The 18,664-nt window shown below is 40.1% G+C and overlaps 1 protein-coding gene across 1 annotated transcript in view; it reads left to right on the top strand.

The window, feature by feature from the left end:
* The window catches only part of LOC137915389 (dual specificity calcium/calmodulin-dependent 3',5'-cyclic nucleotide phosphodiesterase 1A-like), a 54,100-nt gene extending 39,590 nt beyond the window's left edge, over nucleotides 1-14,510 (top strand). Inside the window, exons 11-20 of the mRNA XM_068758727.1 lie at nucleotides 706-806; nucleotides 1,461-1,589; nucleotides 2,436-2,537; nucleotides 4,789-4,909; nucleotides 5,812-5,893; nucleotides 6,077-6,197; nucleotides 7,368-7,543; nucleotides 8,508-8,741; nucleotides 9,107-9,200; nucleotides 14,399-14,510. Coding sequence (XP_068614828.1) covers nucleotides 706-806; nucleotides 1,461-1,589; nucleotides 2,436-2,537; nucleotides 4,789-4,909; nucleotides 5,812-5,893; nucleotides 6,077-6,197; nucleotides 7,368-7,543; nucleotides 8,508-8,741; nucleotides 9,107-9,200; nucleotides 14,399-14,510 — 1,272 coding nt within the window. The remainder of the gene's footprint in view (nucleotides 1-705; nucleotides 807-1,460; nucleotides 1,590-2,435; nucleotides 2,538-4,788; nucleotides 4,910-5,811; nucleotides 5,894-6,076; nucleotides 6,198-7,367; nucleotides 7,544-8,507; nucleotides 8,742-9,106; nucleotides 9,201-14,398) is intronic.
* The last annotated feature ends 4,154 nt before the right edge of the window (nucleotides 14,511-18,664 follow it).

Below are 18,664 nucleotides of genomic sequence, written 5' to 3'. Positions count from 1 at the left end.
TAAAAGAAAGCATATATACAGCATACACGACTAGATGCACCTCTTATTATTCATGTTCATTTAGTCACCAACACTCACAGAAAGCTATTTTTAATTATTACGCTTTTAAGAGGTACCCCTACGTTCGCCCTTTTTGTCAGATTCTTTGTCGTCACAAACTGACCATTAATGGGTTGCATTTGGATCTAAGACATAAATGATAAATGGAGTGCACTTATATAGCCCAAGGTGCTTTACAATTAAGCCTTGCCTCAGACTGAGCTACTGTCAGAAAGGGAGAGCAGAAGGAGGAGTGTGACAGTGACAGTTTTAAATGTTACACTCAATAGTGCTTGTCTCATCTAAAGTTTCCTTTTTGCTTTGCTGACCTTTCCTCCATCTTCTCCCCACATGTCTTCTTTCATCCCCGACTCGAATGTATTCCTCATGTCAAAAAACTCTCCTTGCATCCTGTGTATCACTTTTCTCCTTTCCATTTTTATGACATGCTTTCCCCACTTTTTCCGTTCACTGGCTTTTCATTTTGCATCTTTAATTTCTGTCCGTTCTCTCTTCTTGTTCTTCCTGTTTTCCTGTCTTTTCCATCTCGCCGCTTCCCCTCCTCAACACCTCTTCCATATCTGTATACATCTGTTAATCTTCCCCTCGTCCTGCTCCCTTATCTACCCCCCACTTCTAATCCCATTTCCCTTCCTTTGCCTCTAGCATTGGTTGACCGAGCTCGAGATCTTTGCAATGATCTTTGCTGCTGCAGTGCACGACTACGAGCACACGGGGACCACAAACAACTTCCACATCCAGACAAGGTAATGGATCACAAAATTAAATAATGCATGGCACCGACTCACCCGATCAATGTTTTAATTTACAGAAAGGGGCCTTTACATTGACACTGAGTGCTTAGAGTGAGTTAATAACACAGCAAGGACTTCTGTTCCAAAAAGCTTTTGTTATAAATATGACGAGGAAACTTACTTATCCTGTTAAAACTCACCAGGTTCATTTCATTCATTATTTAAGTATAGATCAATATTTTTGCAATGACAATTGTCTTTCTCTTCCTTCAGGAATTTGTTGGTATAAAGATTGCTTTAATTTAAAAACCTTTACAGAAATATGCACTTTTTCTGTGCACAATATGCTTGAGGGAAGGAAGTCATCTTGTTATATGACAATTTAATTTCAAACAAATGAATAGGTAATTGTCTAATTTGATCTTCACAGATTATTTCAGCAGTGGTTAGTTTCCGAGGGCTGAATGAAGAGCTTTGTCTTTTTTGTTAAAAACAACACTTTGATCCTTTTCTATTGTCTGATGTTTGTACATCTTCAACGCTGTCCGCCTTCAAAATATTGAATTGCGCATTTGACTGATAATTGAATTATAGCACCATCCAGTTAACATCCAAGACTTCTCTGTAAGCTGTTATTTCCAATATAGACCAGCTTCTCTTCAACAGGTCAGACACAGCTATCCTGTACAATGACCGCTCAGTGTTGGAGAGCCACCATGTCAGTGCGGCGTACCGCCTGCTGCAGGATGATGATGAGATGAACATCCTCTGCAACCTGTCCAAAGATGACTGGCGGTCAGTGTGAACGATGCTTGCACTTAGACCGATCACAATGCAACTTTTTTTTGTTTTGTGGAAGTCACTAATAAATAGTGAAGCCAACAGCATTATCTGGAGGCACACATGCATGAGCAGCTGTGTCCGGATAAAGCTCGACATTGTTTTATTCTACATCGATTAATGCCTACTGACATTCAGACGTGTGGCATCTGGAAAATCTCTGATTCTGATGACGACATGCTTTCACGTCAGCGTTCAGTAATTTTTTTGCTCCCGTCGATATTTTTCAACTTGCAAAAAATGATGTGAATAATGTCGAGGGAATATTGGCATCAACTCACATGTACCTGTGACCTTGTTTGCAATCACGTCATGTTTGGAGTGAACACAGCATCAGACAGACAATATCGGAAGAGGAGAAAGCAGATGAAAGAGCTGAGTGACAGCAAGGCGAAATAAACGTGTAGATGCAATTGAAACGCCTTTTGACAGATGGACATGGAGACATGAGATAGAAACCTGAGAGGTGAACAGATTCACTCTGCGAGAGAGAGAGAGAGAGAGAGAGAATAACAGCTGCGCTCAGTGGAATGAAATTGAAACTAAGGTGGATTAGCAAAAAAGAACCATTAAGTGCAAAAATGCATAAATACATTAAAGGGGATGTAACTGCAATTCAGCAGAATAAGCTGGACCATGTCAAAGCAGATGGTATAAATAGCTCTCCAAATCTATGTAAGCGGCTCTTATTTAGCACAGATGTGTCTAAAATTAGTCCGCTTTTATCACCCATGACTTTGACATTTCATATTGCATCACATTGATCAGGCTTTCCTGTCTGTCCTCTCTGTTGTCATTCAGAGAGCTGAGGGCTCTGGTGGTGGAGATGGTGCTCGCCACAGACATGTCCTGCCACTTTCAGCAGGTCAAGACCATGAAGAACTTCCTTCAACAACCAGAGGGGTCAGTCATTGTTTTTTCTACCTCTACCAGACTTCTTCATGAACCCTTTCAAACAGGCAGTGAGGCAGCAGCGCATTGCTGCTTCAGGTCATGGTAATAAGCCTGTTCAAAACACAACAGAGCGTAGCCAGAACTTTCCTTAATTTAATGAATTAATTCATGTCATATAGTTTTAGTTCTGCTCCCTCTGCAGTCACATTTAGCTGGTGCTGATCTTCAGGCAGACAGAGAAATGAAAGTGAGCCTCTGTATCTTGCCAACTGTCACGTGACACGATGAGTCATCACTGCTGATGTGTCGGCTACACGGATGATCTTTGTTGACCTTCAGGCTATTATTTTTAGACCGATAAGGCCAGGCACTCAGCAACACGAAGAAGCGGCATCAGGAGATAGAAGATACCCACCGGGCCCTGCAACACTAAACTGATTGTCACAATATTAAAACAGCACCACTCTTGCAATTGTCTAATATGTTAATCTTAATTTTCAAGAAAGAAAGTCAATGGTGTTTGTGTTATGGCTTTTTTTTAATGTGTTTACATACAGACAAAGGGGCAGAACTGTGGCTATGCCCCCCCCCAATATTAAATGCTGGGGGTAGGTTATTAGTAGCTTCCAGAGAACATATCTTGGGCTCAACAAAAAGCTGCCCCCTATATATGTTTATACGGCTCCAAACCCAACAGTGCTGAGTGGAGGGTAATGTTCTACCGCATAGCAAACACACACGTCCATGGATGAGAGATGGCTGTCTGCAGGAAGCTGTAATGCTGCATAGACTGTAATGTGAAGTCATTTCCAGCCAGCGCGCTCCAGGCCTGCTGAGAGCGCACTTTAAGACCCAATCGGCCACAGATGGAATGAAGTGAAATTTGAGCTCATCTGTCTCACCTCTGAGTAACATTGTGTTTGTGCATTTGTTAGTGTGTGAATATGTGTTTTCACGTTGCATCTGTTTTCCTTATCGACTGTGACTCTGCATTCATGCTTCCATCCATCCAACATGATATTTCGATACGGTCATCTGGCGGCTCCTCAGACATGATTGGTGTCTGATGAGGTGAGATGAAGCATCTTCACACTGTGTCCCAGTGTAGCAAATGGATTAACCGAATCAAGAACAATTGGTGAAAGGGGAATATGAAATAAAAAAACACACACACACACACATCGGTGAGCTACACTGGTGGGCTGGCTGACATGTTTCTTTATTACCATAAATGCAACCACTATTTTATGATGAGTCACTGTCTTGCTGTCAGAACCACTTATTATCAAAATGTGTATTAATCCACCTTGAAAACGGTCCCAAAAAATGCGTTGCTTGTTGAACAGTGTTTTAAGACATTAACAAGACTTGAAACAAAAAAGAAACTACATTTGTGAGCCTTTTATTTAAGATTTAAGTCTTCAGTGGGACCATTTGTCTCTGTGATGTCCATGCATATTGGACAGCTGATATCTATGCATCTTTTGAAATTGTGCATCTTGCAAGCAGGTGAATTTACACTATGTTGTTACCTTGTTTGCATTTAACGTGACACCATGCACCTGTAGCTTGTGCGTTATGCCTCCGTTATAATATCATTATAACTTACAGAACAAAAGTTCTTTTGTTAAACAAATCAAGTGGCTTTTTAAGATATTTTTTATTACCACAGCTGAGGGCTACTGTAAGAGCTGCACACAACCGCTACACTGTGGTGGTTAGACAGATGTGCTCAATGATGATCAGATGTGAGAGGCAGGGAGGAGGACCGCATCCATGTCAGCTCACACACGGGTGTACACACACATACTCACGTGCACACAGTCCTTGGACCGATGGAGTTTTTATTATGTGGTTTTTGTAGAAACAGGCATTTATTGTGTGGATGTGCAGCTGTGCCACATTCTTACTGCTTTTCATGACTGAGTCTGTTTGCTTCAAGAATTCTTGGAAATGCTCACGTAGCCCCGAACCAACATTTTTCAATCTCCTTATTGCAGATTTGTCTGAAATATCTGTTTGTCTTCATGATGTAGTTTTCGCCTCGAGCAGATGTTTTATCTACCATATGCAGCTGTATTTGACAAAATCCTCTTCAAGCCATGATTACACGACAGTAATATCATTTCAGCTTACTATGGTTTGGTAAACCTCGGAAAACTATTCCGCTGCATCCTTCCTGTTTTAGATTTGTGTTATTAAAGGGAATAATAAGAAAAAAATGTCATTCTAAATTTATTTTCATTGCTTTGTTTTGAAGCGTTGACAAGCCCAAAGCCCTGTCCCTGCTGCTGCACACCGCAGACATCAGCCACCCGGCCAAAGGGTGGGACCTCCACCACCGATGGACCACCTCCCTGCTGGAGGAGTTCTTCAGACAGGTGAGTGGAGGTACATTGAGTAAAACAAGAGTGGCTAATCTGAATGGATTAATCTAAGAAATAACGGAATGAAATTTAATTCAGTTATAGTTGAAGTATCACCTCTGACAAATAGCTTCAGACAGAAACACTCACGAGAGTGTCTCTCCTTCTGATCTTCCCAGTAAACAATTCCACTCTTCATGGAAAATGAAAATGAAATACAAATGCTATCATGAAAATCAATTAGTCAGATGTTCATCTTCTTCAGCTGATGTTCAAATGAGATTTTTTTTTGCTCATGTTGGCCCAATGGTTGGACCAAAATTGCCCCATGCTTGCCCTACTATGTAAAAATAAACGTTATTGATGGCTGTGTAGTATTGGAAGAACTTGCTCTCTGAGTACTTTTCTAGTAGTAAAGGTATTTTCTTTACACAGTTGCTGCATAACTTTAAGATTAAGCAATGTGCGAATGGTGCGTTGATTCAACATTAGTGGAATATGCCTTTTGTCATTCTTAAAAATGATTCCAAAGCTTTTGGCTATACATTCTAAATTGTTTTTGGTAAATGTCAGTAAGAAAGACGGATGGATAAACACATCCATTATTAATCCATATTAAGATCATTATTATTCTAGTTTGTACGGCAGCTGCTTTCACAGTGCATCTGTCTCCAGGGATATGAATTGGCAATAAATTGCTTCACCAAAGAACATTGCCTCTCAACTCCAATCTTATCTGTTGGTGACAAAGCAGGAGAGAAAATGAAACACATTTCTGGTTTAATAAAGCGCAGGCCAGAGGCCAGTCAAATCTTACGTATGTTGAAGGAAGTGTTATTACATATATATATATTTATTTATTTTGATCAATGGAGGACGGACAATTATTTTAATCAAGGCAGCTTTTTTATTTCCAGGGAGACAAAGAAGCAGATCTTGGTCTGCCGTTCTCTCCGCTATGCGACCGGAAGTCCACAATGGTAGCACAGTCCCAGATCGGTGAGAACCCCTCCATCTTTTTTCTAATCTGAAGTAAAAAAAGAAAAAAGAAAAGAAAAAGCACAGCATTATGATGATTGCTCTGGCGTTTTTCATCTCAGTCTGCACTCAACAGTTGAATAATACTTAAGAACATGAATATGTATTAACTTGCATTACGTTCTCTGACATGTTTGTCTCCAGGGTTCATAGACTTCATTGTGGTTCCCACCTTCACTGTGCTGACAGACATGATGGAGCGTATTATCACCCCACTCATCGATGAGGCTACCCATTCAGGCTTTGCCGGCATACGGCGGTCAAGGTGAGAGATCATTTGAAAATGATGACTTTCTAAATGGCTATGTCCTGCAGAGCAACAGGACTGCATAGATGAAAGTGTGAATCAGTGTTAACCAGCCAGTGTGGTTGATCAGGGCTGTAAATTGTGCTGTTTTCCACCCTTTACTTCTCACACATTTGCAACAGAGCGGCTGGCTTGGTGAGGTGATCGGACATCGCCAATAACAGCGTGATGGACATATTGAGAGCAGCAGATGTATATCCCATGAGTAATCCATTTCCATGTGTGGAAATGTCTCCATCTCTCATCAAGAGCCGCATAACTTGAAATTGATAATTTATAGATGCAAGTCGAGCTCTGCTGTTGTCCTTGATTAAGAATTTGCCATCGTGCTGGACTGGAATACACAATCACCTCAAGATACATCAGGAGAGGACTTTATCTCTACTGCCTTGACTCCTTTATTTAGTTATTCTCCTCCAGCTTTCTGCTGACTCAGGTATAGGCAAGGCTTTGAAACCAAACAATTAAGCAAGTGCAAGTCATCTTTTCTTGAGTAACTTCAATTTTTAGTTTTCCCGTGTAAAGATGAATTTGAATCTGTTATTTGTTTAGACTTTGCGTCGTTTAAAGTAAGCTGTTTAGAAAATGAGTCTGGCGGGGCATCTTCCTCTGCACCTGCGCATCAATATCAGCTTCCCCGTTCTCCTCAGCAGCAGTCATTAACATCCCACAGTGGGCCTCCAGTGGAAGCCAACCAAGTGGAAGTCTCAGATAGCGCTGCCGCTTGCGCAACCTCTTTGTCTGTGAACACGCCTGGGTGCTTGGACCTTTTCATGGCGGCATTTATAGCTTCTTTCAATGAACTGTAATGATGGCTCCCTCTGCTTTTCTGCCTCTCTTTTCTTTTCCTGAAATCAGTTTTTTAAGCAAAGGTTCTGGCTTCATCACCACTTTGGTTCATTTTTGAAATATTTCAATCTAGGCGTTTGAGGGTATTTTATTTGACTTTCAACAAATGTTACTGAGTTAGAATAGGATGGCCGACACTGCAAACATGATTCCCTTATAAGCGTTTTATGAAGGTGATGTTAGTGTTTATCTCAAAGCCATGCTGTGTCAGTAGCACACATAAATGCCAGCATGGCTATATGGGCTGTAAAAAAAATGTCCTCTCAATTGTCTGTGCAGTCTGAACAGTATTTCTTCAGAGGAGCCCAAGAGGCAGACCGCGAGGAGCTCTGGCTCAGACAGCAGCTCATCGGGGCAAAGCTCTCTGCTGACAGTGGACATCAAGAACTTCAAGGCGTTGTGGAATGAAGACGTGTATCAGAATAGAGAGAGGTGGAAAACACAGGCTTTTAAAGGTACAGTGCATCCATCTAATCAAGAATGAAATACAGTCAAAGGATATGATTTGCGGTCTTATAGGGGTTTTAGCTCTCTGGTAAAAGTTGCAATGTCTGAACAGATCATGAGATGGATTAAAATCTGAAACGTCAGCTCGTAAAGGTGCAATGCTCTCAGCGACAGCTATAATTTTAACATTTGCTGTGCTCTTGGCGTTTGCTGTGGTCTCAGCCGACAGAGGAGGGATTTGGCTGTTATGTGTTAGTCTAGGATTCTGTCAGACACATGGCGATCACTAAGCCCACAGGCAACAGTTTTTGTTTCAATACAATTGAATCAAGTTGTCTCACTATTTAACTTGTCATCCATCATAAAGGCTATCTAATACAGTAAAATTGTGTTTTAAATTTCAATTATAATTCTTTAAATTAGATTAAATATAATTTGACTGCTCTTGTGGCTGGTATTTATCCTTCTCCTGCATATCTCTAGTTATATCTTTTTACATAATCAAGACTAATTTCGTGAAAGCTCATGGCTTCCATCATCATTGTCTGCTACGAATGCGCTAAAGAATCATTGTACTCTATTTGTGCAGCACTAAGTGGTAGACTGACAAAGTTATAAACTATCTGACAATTATATTGGAGCATGTAAGACCCACATGTTTTCAAAAAACAGCTCTAAAAGAGTGTTAGATTCATCAGATGGACTCAAACACGACTCAAAATGAACGGTAATGTTGCTTTATAAACACTGAATGTGCAATGAAGCAGCTGTTAGCGTACAATCTCCCCACGTCAACTTAAAAGCCGATAAATATGAACGCAGCCGTTCTGCTGGAATGAAACGGCACATATAGAAATCTGCTTGATGTCAGGTCTGAAAGAGAACAAGTGATCAACCACTGAGTTTAAGTAAGAATTTCTTTGTGATGATCACATGTATGCTAACCTGCCTGCTTACTCCATGTTGCCTCAGAGGCGGAAGAGAGAGCTAAAAGGGAAGCGGAGGAACAAGCCCAGCAGGAAGATACTATCGAGCCCCAGGAGGTCCCAACAGAATCAGGACACCCTGAACCAAAGAAGGATAAATTAGAGGGGGAGGCACCCCAGTCAGCAGAGGCCATCAGACCGCCAGATGGTAACGCAGAGGAGACGGAGCAGGAGGCGCAGCCAGAGAGTGTCAAACACAAGAATCCTCCTCTGCAGAATGGTACATCCCATATTCTGTCCGATTCCAGAGCCATAAGAAATGAGACAATTATTTCACTGTGCTAAGTATACACTCTGTTGTAATTCAAAGTAAATGAAAAAAATGTAAAAATATTCATAATGGGAGTGTTATTTTTATTTTTTTAGAATTAATTTGTTGTGGAAGTCTGAAACAGACAGGGAAAAAGGTTGCCTATTTGTTTGACTATTTGTTTGTTTGTTTGTTTGTTTTATTTTTTGTAAAGTTAATTACAGAGAGAGGATACCTTGAGGATTGTATTATTTTGCTCATATTAAGTCCATGTTTGCTATTATTAAGTGTACCTGAGGCAGTTGATCAATAACACAAGGGTTGTGACTTCTCAGGAGATCTGTCTGAAGGAACCGAATCTCCAGAGGGTGAAGGAAATAAGAACAAAGGAGTGGCAGGTGGGCTTATTCCTGCAGTCCATAATCACTGGTTCTAATGAAGCGTCTGCACAATATTTTACTATGTACTGTACACCTATAGGCAAAACTAACACAACCATCCTGGAATAAATTGTACGGTATGCCAATTATGTAATTCACCTTTTGTTGAAACTGGCTTAATTCAATGTTTATGTTGTTTCATTACATTTGGATTTATATTCTGTAAAGAAGACTGTCTGTAATCTGAGTGTAATCTTACTTAATTTGCTAATATTCCTGTTTTGTTTTCCCACTTCAGAGGCAGTGATGGAATAACAGCTACTGCGCAGCTGAACCCACGTTTCAAACGCAAACCAGAGGAACCGCCATCGGCAGGGCTTTGCTGTCCTCTAATGGACACCAAGAAACTAACACCTTCACTTCCTTTTATGTTTCAGCTGCTTTTACCAGAGAACTCCGGCGCTCCTGTATGCAGAGCCTGTAGCTCTACCCACGTGCATTATTCCTTCTTTCTTGCTTACTGATAAGGAAGATTATTTGAACTCAAAATGACAGCAATGATGGTAAGGATGAAGCGGAGCCTTTTGAAAGACTGAAACAGAAAATGTTTTCGTTGCTCTTTTGAAATTGAGAATATTTTCTGTGCCGTATGAGGTGTAGCTATTCTACTGATCCCCCTTCTGGTTTCAGAACAGAGTTTTGTCTTCAGATTAGATCTTGTGTGGTCAATGGAATTTATTTTGGTCTTTACTGTATAGCAGGTAAATTCAGATGCAGAAATTAGGAATAGAGTAATATTAAGAAGGAATATTAACAGCTATATGTATAGCATATGAATATATGTGTACAGTACACTGGGTTACATTTACTGGTTCTGTAGCTCTACTATTTTACTACAAAATAATAAGTAAACAAATCCATTAGAGAACTTTACCCCTGTGCTTTAAGAACTCTTCCTGTCAGGCCTTTTACATGAAACAAAACAATGTGTTTTATTTTCCTGCTAACGTTTTCACTGCCTGTTTGTTTTCCCTGCAGACATTAAGATATTTTAATTTTAGTTCGCCTTAGCCAGAATTACTTATTTTGTTGGTCTTTTTTTGTCTAATGTTTGTATGTTAAAGGTTTATATATGTGTACATCTGATATAATGTAAGATATCAAACTTTAATATGTCCAAGAAATAGAATGTAACGTTCAGACATATCACACCCTCTGTGACACAAACACACTCACACAAGTTTTACAAAATGTAAGATGCGTTTATTTACCTCTGTTTTGTAAGATTAGTCTTTGTTTTGCTTTATTTCCTTTGTGAATCTTGCACTAGATGTGTCCAATATCTCACACTTGCGTTGCGTTCGTCAATAGACCTCTTCTTGATACCTTATGTATTTAAGCTGTAGCAAAAACTCCACCTTGTTGTAGAATTGGACAGAAATCTTATATGTGTACTGTATGTCTTTTAATTTGAAGTACATTTATGTTACAGCAGCTTCACCTACGCTGCATTATGTTTAATCAGTGTGTTTACATTGTTCTTGTACACCTCTTTGCCGGTGAATCCAACATGCTTTTGTGATGCATCTAAGGCCAAACTGTGTTTGCTTCTTGGTTGACTTGTAATGCTGCGTATAGGAAATGCAGATGTTGCTTACTGTGCATATGTAACATGCTGAACCTCTGCAATTCTGCTTCACCTTTAACTGTATACTTCAAATGTTTTACCAGAAGAAAAGAAGCATTTTAGCAGTATTTGCAACAAAGGATAGGTTTTCCTCAAAATTGTGCACTTTTATTTTTGGTTTTCCTTATATGTGTCCTAATATCTTTTTGGCATCCCAAAATCTGTGGTGCCAAGATGAGGTTCTTCTTGGTATATTTTTTCTAAGCTCATTATAAAGTATACCGTACACGTGTATACCAGTACTTATACTAAAACACATAATATAAATGGGGTCACAAAAGGGAATATAATTGCATCTGAAAGTCTCTAAATCCATCGAAATTCTTTCTTGTAGTTTTTAGTTGAATACACACTACACGTTTTTGTAAAAGAAACTTTAGTATCGTGCTGGGATGACAAGTAGTTTGTCAGGCATTGAATGCTAATCAAGCTACGTTCTGTCTAAAGAGTACCGTCAGCGGTTAGCAGGCCAACTGGCTGAATGTGTGCCTATATGTGTACTTTCCATTTGACTCCTCTATCCTGGAAGAAAACTAATCTTCCTACAAGACGCTGCAGAGTCGCCAGTGAAGACTTTTTTCAGACACGTCTGTAAGTCAGCAGTTTGATGTTGCAGAGGTATTGCATTGATAATGGAATATTTGATGGTATATTTGCTGTTTTTAATTTGTCACTGTTTAACGTTTTTGTTTTTTCTTTCCCGTTTGTTCCTTTTTCAACTTCAATTGTCAAAAAGTACAACTTCAACTATGGTTTTGCTTGTTCCTTGTGTGTGTGTGTGTTCCACCAGCTCTGAAGTTAGAAAAAAGTTAAGTGGCTCAAAACTGTACAATTGAAACGTGGAATAATGATTGAATGAATTGAAGTCATGCATAGAAGGAAAAAGAAAATTACACCCTCAAAACCTGCCTCATACCTGGTAAAGTGGAATATGTTTTCTGTGCCGAGGAAACAACACATGTACAGTCTTGTAGTTTGTTCTCTTTCTCTTGCTACTGTGATAGCCTTCCTATATGAATATTTAACAAGAAATTATACCAGCCGTAATCAGAAACATAGCTGTATTTATGACATGTAAAGACTACTAATCACGCTGTTTTGTAATGGTAACAATGGAACAGATTATTTGTTGTTTAATGTATTTCATACTTTGTTTCCTGATTTAGTCTGAATCGCTCTGTCACGACTGATTTAAAACTGTTCTAGTCTCTGATGTTCGATGAATGTGTGTGTGTGAGAGAGAGCAAAAACTCAATGTGCATTTCTGATCTTCTCACTGTGACCTGCCCTATCAATGAAGGGGTGTGTGTGTGTGTGTGTGTGTGTGTGTGTGTAAAGCTGGGTAAATAACTATCACCTCCAAAATCAATCCGATAAGATTTTTTCCCAACTATAATCTATATTTGTCATGTTTTATATGCTCTGTCAGGCTGATACAACTAAATATTTTTAGTAGCAGATATATGAAGAAGGCCATGCTGGTCTGTAATGACAATGATACAATTAAAAAATATGAAACGAGCTAACAGTTGTAATTGTAAACCACCTCAAGTTTTAACCTCGACGACATCCTTGAACTGAGAGAGCGAGAGTGTGTGTGTGTGTTTGTCTGTATGCACGTGTGTGCATGCATGCATGTGTGTGTGTGTGTGTGTCACCGTCCGATGCCGACCAGGCGGCTGTGTGGGCCACCGTTCTCTGTGACTGCACAGCTGGATCAATAAATCTGGACTCAAAGGGCTCAGATCATGTCTGCCTGTCTTCATTTGTACAACACTTCTGCATGTTTAAAGGGACAATCCACGGATTTTACACAAAACCCCATCTGGAATTTGAAAGCTGATGCATGTAGTAAACTGTAAGGGTGTGATGAACTGGGTAGGAGAGGCAGTTTGTGTGCCACGCTTCAAACTAGAGCACTTTATTATGTGCTACAACGGCATGTGAATGAAATTTTCCACAAAAATGCAAACTGCAGTGTTCCAAACTGGATAACTTCTCAAGAAACACCACAGAGTTTCTAAAAAAATATCCAAACAGCTACAGTAAATCTACTGGATTTATGGCCCTTGATTTTTGCACTGAACGCTGGCATGACAAGCTGTTCTTAAGAACTGTTGAAATTAGTAGAATGACCATTTAATAATAATATTAAATTTATAATGAATTATCAAAACGGTTGCTGGTCATCTCAAATGAATGATGAAATATTAATACTAAATATCTGATTATTCCCACATTAGTAACTTGACTCCTACTGAAGTTAGGAGATCTCCATCTCTGCTGAATCTTTTCTTTTTCAGAATAATTTTTTTTAGAAGTTTCTAATCACTATTTCATTTAAATCTTCCTCTCTTTCAAACTCAACTGCTGGAGAGCTTCTTTTTTTTTTTACAAGAGAGCAACTGTAATTGAATATTAGTTATCATGTTTAAATGTTATTGCTGAATTAAGGCCATCCGAAGTCTTTGTCATCTTGTCAGCCTGCAGATTTAAGATGATGCCTGTGAGCAGGAACATTTTCCCTGTAAATACAACCTAATAGCTATTAACTTTATTCTTATTGTCATTATTATTGTTATTATTATGGGCTGTATGAGCATACATTCCTATTAGACTCTCGCCCCTAATGAAAATCCACCATGTCTGTTCCACCTAAACTCAAATGTGAGCTTGTCTCACAGTGGATAATCCACTAGATGTCTCTGTTAGACTTCAGATCACACTGCGACTCCAACAGGAGCTCAGCTCTTAGCCTCAGAGGGCCTCAAGCACTAAAAATGATCAACGGACTTGATGTATACCCTGACACCCTCCTGAGATAGTCGCCATATAGCTCTTTATCCACCATATATGCAGCTCCACAAACATTAGACACAGAGCGCATATTTATCACAAGCAGCATGCATATTCATAGGCAGGTTGATGGAGCTCGTGGAGGGATGTGTACGAGTTCTCAGCACAGAGCTGAGTGCCGAAGCAGAAGGCGAATGTTAATTCAATTATACGGCAGCTGTTCCTTGGTGCCCATGGCCACTGTGTTTGCACTAGAACAGGAATCTTGTATTAGCTTCCTCGCTATAAAAGACCATTGCCAGGCATGAGAATGGGGACTGCCTGTAACCAAAAGCCATCAACAGCATTGTAAAGAGCTTTTAATGCTTATTTTAGCACAATTGAAGAATTTGGTGAAGCTGCAAAGTAAGATTTGTGTGTTTTTGTTTGTTGTTTTGTTTATTTGGCTCACTGTTGATTTACAGGGCCTTTTTTTCTTATCATTTTCTACTAAGGAACCCGTCAATCTATTTGGCAGTAGAATGTGCAAATGAGTTCATTTTGCTGGTATTTCCTTGTCTTGTGTTTTTAATGTGACATGTGTGTCCTTGTGGCGCTTGTTCCATCATTCTGGGTTGTAAATGCATTAATTTAGAGATGCACAGATGCATGTTTGTGGTCATGTGCTTTGAACATGTGTGGGTCTTCATCCGCTCCCTTACATGCAAATGCAGTTCGTCCATGTGAGTGCTGGTGTTTTTGCTCCACCCCACCTCCTGTCCCAGGCTCAGACTGGAGGAGGAGGAGGAGGAGGAGGAGGAGGAGGAGGAGGAGGAGGAGGAGGTGGTGGATGTGATGGCACACACCAGCCTGTCCCTTCATTACCCGCCACCCTGAGACTTGCTCTGTATAATTTAATTACATGGCCAATGGTGGGAACTTCCGCTCCGATGTTACCTGGGCCTGCTAATAAGTTTGCTTTTCCTTCATCAGTCACACCTGCAGGAAGGATGGCCATTAGATATGTATAATGTATGCATGCGTGCAAATGTGGAGGCACTCAAATGCACCTGGCTGTCCTCTTATCACACACAGACGGAGGGCAGAGGACACATTATTTGAATTATTGGCGATATCTATACATAGATAGATAGATAGATAGATAGATTGTAAATGCCATTGTAAATATTATTTAACATATCTTTATCTTTCTAGCGACTTTGCATTGTCTGTGTCTGTCTAACTTTAAAGTTGTGAAACTCGACAAACGTTTGGTGGACTAAAAGGTTCTTGTCTAATTTTTAATTTTGGGTTGAACATGTTCCTGTAAGTAGAGTATTTGAGTAAATCTACTAGGTTACATTCCACCACTGAGTTTGCTAATATGCATAAAAGAAAGTCCATTTGAACAAGATCACTTTTGGCATTAATTCTGATAAAAGAATGAAAATGGTAGTACAGTTGCCATTTTCTTTGTGTGTTGATCATCTAATTGATTTCATATTTTCTGGTCGACAGCAGAGACTGTAAATGAAGTCTGTTGCTGTCACATGAGGCTTTTTTCGTGGTTGGCCCTGTGGGAATCCATCCTGTGACCTAAACTAAACCGACAACATGTTCAAATCACTTAACTTCACATAGCCACATAATTCAGCATTTAAAGTAGACGTCGCCTATCAAGCTGTTTAATAAAAAGTGAGCCCCATTTATCAGCTGGAAGTAGCACACAGCTTTATTCAGAGTGACTGATCAAGAGCCCAGAATCAAAGGGCTCTGTGGCACGAGCTGCTAGTGTGTCTGGGAATTGGCCCAAGTCTTAAAGAGCCAAGCTTCCCTCATCTTGACTGGGGGCCGACCCCCAAAATAGGGAGAAGCTACTCCTGCTGGCGGCCAAGTGGTTCCTCTCTGGAAGCCTGTCAGGTGAGGGAGTCTCAGCTGCCAACTGTAAGCACCTCAGGTGGGCACAGGGGGCAGTGCAGACCCCCGTCAAGACGCCATGTGACACACAGCAGCGGATGCAGCAGGCGGCGAGCTCCCAAAGATCTGCTGTGAGGTCGCTCCATTTGGCTCCACAGCAGTGATGGATTGTGGGAAATAAAGGCCTCCACTTTAAGACCAGTCTTAGCTCCGTTCTGAGCTACTGGATTTCAGTTGCTTTTCTTTATATGTCTATTTCATAAGCTAAACTTTATATCAGCAAGACACACACACCTACAGAAGAAGAGGTGAAGTAGAGAGAGACAGAGTTGAGAGGGCAAGAAGAAGGTGAGGAAGATTTACAGTGTAGCCCACATGCGTTTATATACAATTATGTAGGTCAGTTAATTGGTATTTAATCAGGGCGTGCTCGCTATGAACGTACTTTTGCGTCTGGGTTCAGAGCGTTTCTGGCAAAGCGGTTTGAGACAGAAATGACAGACGCTGTCCTGCAGCATCTGTTTGCTATTTTGACCAAAGACTGGCGCGGATATTTCATATGAGTGTTTGGAAACTGCATTAACTTGTGGAAAAAGGATATAATATGGGACCTTTAAGTTTTGTGGAGTTGTTTTCTTCCTTGATTAAAAAAATAATTGTCACGTGCATCCTATATGTGATAAACGACATACATTTCCAGTGAAAGATCACACAGTTTCTTTGTTGTGTTGACTTTTTTTTGGAGCTGCCATTCATCATACAGCTCTTCCTCTTTAAATCAAACACGCCACCATGTTGCTTGTTCTTTCTAAAACTGGTTAAACACAGATGGCGTGATGTCATGGAGTTTAACAGAGAAGAGAGCTAGGTGCAGTTGTACTGCACAGCTAGGGGTGGTGAAGGGGGGTGGATTTATTCACTATGAATTCAGTGCTTTCATTTTCAGTTCAATCGAGTGCTGTGCAAAAACAATATAGTTCAGCGTCTGTGGTAGATCAGAACACACAAAGCTTTATGTGAAGAAAGCTAGGGAAAAAAAGATTCCAGGATTTCACAAGTCAACTAAAACTTTTCAAGAACTTTTCAAAAGCTTGTCAAGATTATAATTATTACTCAGAAAAACATGCCAAAGTAGGCTGGTTCTTTCTTTGATGAAGATTGTGAAGGCTGTGGTGATTATGAAGAATTGTTTTGTTTTAAAGGCTTATAATGGTAATTCACAGAATATTTACTGCTGTAAGATATCAAGAACAAAAAAAATCAGACTGAATTAAGAACATCATGATTCACATAAGTGTCCAATTTATCTCAAAAAGTTCCTGATCTAGATCCTGGATAAAAGCACTATTTGTGAAATGCAGTTTTTCTAGAATAACTATGAAACTGATAATATCACCAATCTGATCCAGATACTAGGGTCAGGTTGTGGTCCGCAATTAACACGATGAGGGTCACACTATCGTGGGTCTCTTGGTGGAGTTGGGCTTTTTCAGTGAAGTCTCAAAGTGCAATTATTTTAATGCATCTGCAGATAAATTCACATTAGTCTAGTATTTTTGTATTTTTATTAAATAGTGTAAAAATATTTCCAAAAACAAATAATCTTACTATTTGTTATGTGAATAGATTTATCTTGTAAGAAATAAAAAAGGAATAATAGATATGTTCTATACAGAAACAATCTGAGCAACCATCACTGTTGTGTTGCAGCTGTTAATCTGCTCATCTGCTGACCGTTTTCTAACTGTGTGGTAATGTGAGTCATTCAAGCACCAAAGCACAAGTTTATTTTAATTTTAAAAATAAATGACACATTTTGAGAAGTGACTCAGTAATTCTAGCACACGGCTTATCAGTGTTACATGCTTTTAACGTCGCTATTCTCCACTTATATTCAGAAATGAAAATTGAGTTTCAAACACAGCAAGGCAACGAGGAGTTGAGGACAGTTGATGAGGGGAGAGGAAGAAAGATATCGCATCAACACTGAAAGTGTCGATTAGGTGAGGAAACGCCATTGCAGCCTTGTCAATCATCTTGGCTTCATGCTTGGAGAGAGAGAGGGGGGGGGGGGGGGGGGGGAAGCAGAGATAAAAATAAAAAGTCAGCAAATTTATATTATGAGTGTTTTGCTGCTTCAAAATTATCATTCCTGTCAGCTGTTTTAGAAACGCTGTATATAATATATATGTGTGTGTGATGTCAGATACCCCTTCCTAGGCCTGCTAATTGAGTCCATCCTTATACATATCTGATACACTTTTATTAGTCTTTAATTGTGTCACATTTGGCCACAGCAGATTGCTGCAGACACTTTGAACGTGTGCGAACAGATTGTGCTTTGAAAAAGAAGCGGGCGCCTCCAGCAACGTCTGCATCCCCTCTCTGTCTGGGAATGGGACGAACATCTCTACATTATACATCTTCAAAAACATATCTATTATTCATGAGCCCATATTTTAATATTATCAGCACTTGCATGCCACCCACCTAAATACCTGTGTGCTTCTTATCAAAGGACGAGTGGCAGCCAAAGTTGCTCTGTTTGGGTGTAATTAAATGAGGTGGGATGAAGAAGGTGACACAGCAGTGGTCCAAGGCACAAAATGAAATCAGATTATTTCTATGTATTCTAAAAAGATCCTGCATCCAAGCACAAAAAAGAGGCAAGGAGAAACTTTGCTGTTGGCTCCTCATGAGTGCTTGTTTGTGTAGCGACCTCGTCAACAACAAACACACACACACAGTACTCACACCTGTGTGGGTGGGAGGTGTGGCCACTCAACAGCTGAGTGGGGCAGCATATGGAGTTTCTAATTGGGTAGAGCAGCACAGCTGGAGGACACCAGTCCAGGACCTGGCCTCTGGTAATCAGTCCCACAATCCTCAGGCCTCCTCCGGGGTTTGTCGGATGTGTTTCACTGCTGGAACTAGGATGGCGCTTGAATGACAGCATTTTAACAGGTAATATTTAAAGACTCTCACCGATGACAGCGTGGGCTTCTAGAATGCACTGAATGTCACTTAGTGAAAAAGCATAAAACCTGACAGAAGTACTAGCGCAGTTCTCTGACCTGCTGTTTAACCTCTGAGAAGGTGAGGAGGATGACCGAGAACTACACAGTGGCTGTACA

Source organism: Brachionichthys hirsutus, unplaced genomic scaffold (assembly GCF_040956055.1).
Source record: "Brachionichthys hirsutus isolate HB-005 unplaced genomic scaffold, CSIRO-AGI_Bhir_v1 contig_274, whole genome shotgun sequence".
Classification (NCBI taxonomy): domain Eukaryota; kingdom Metazoa; phylum Chordata; class Actinopteri; order Lophiiformes; family Brachionichthyidae; genus Brachionichthys; species Brachionichthys hirsutus.
This window is presented reverse-complemented; position numbering and strand designations above follow the sequence as displayed.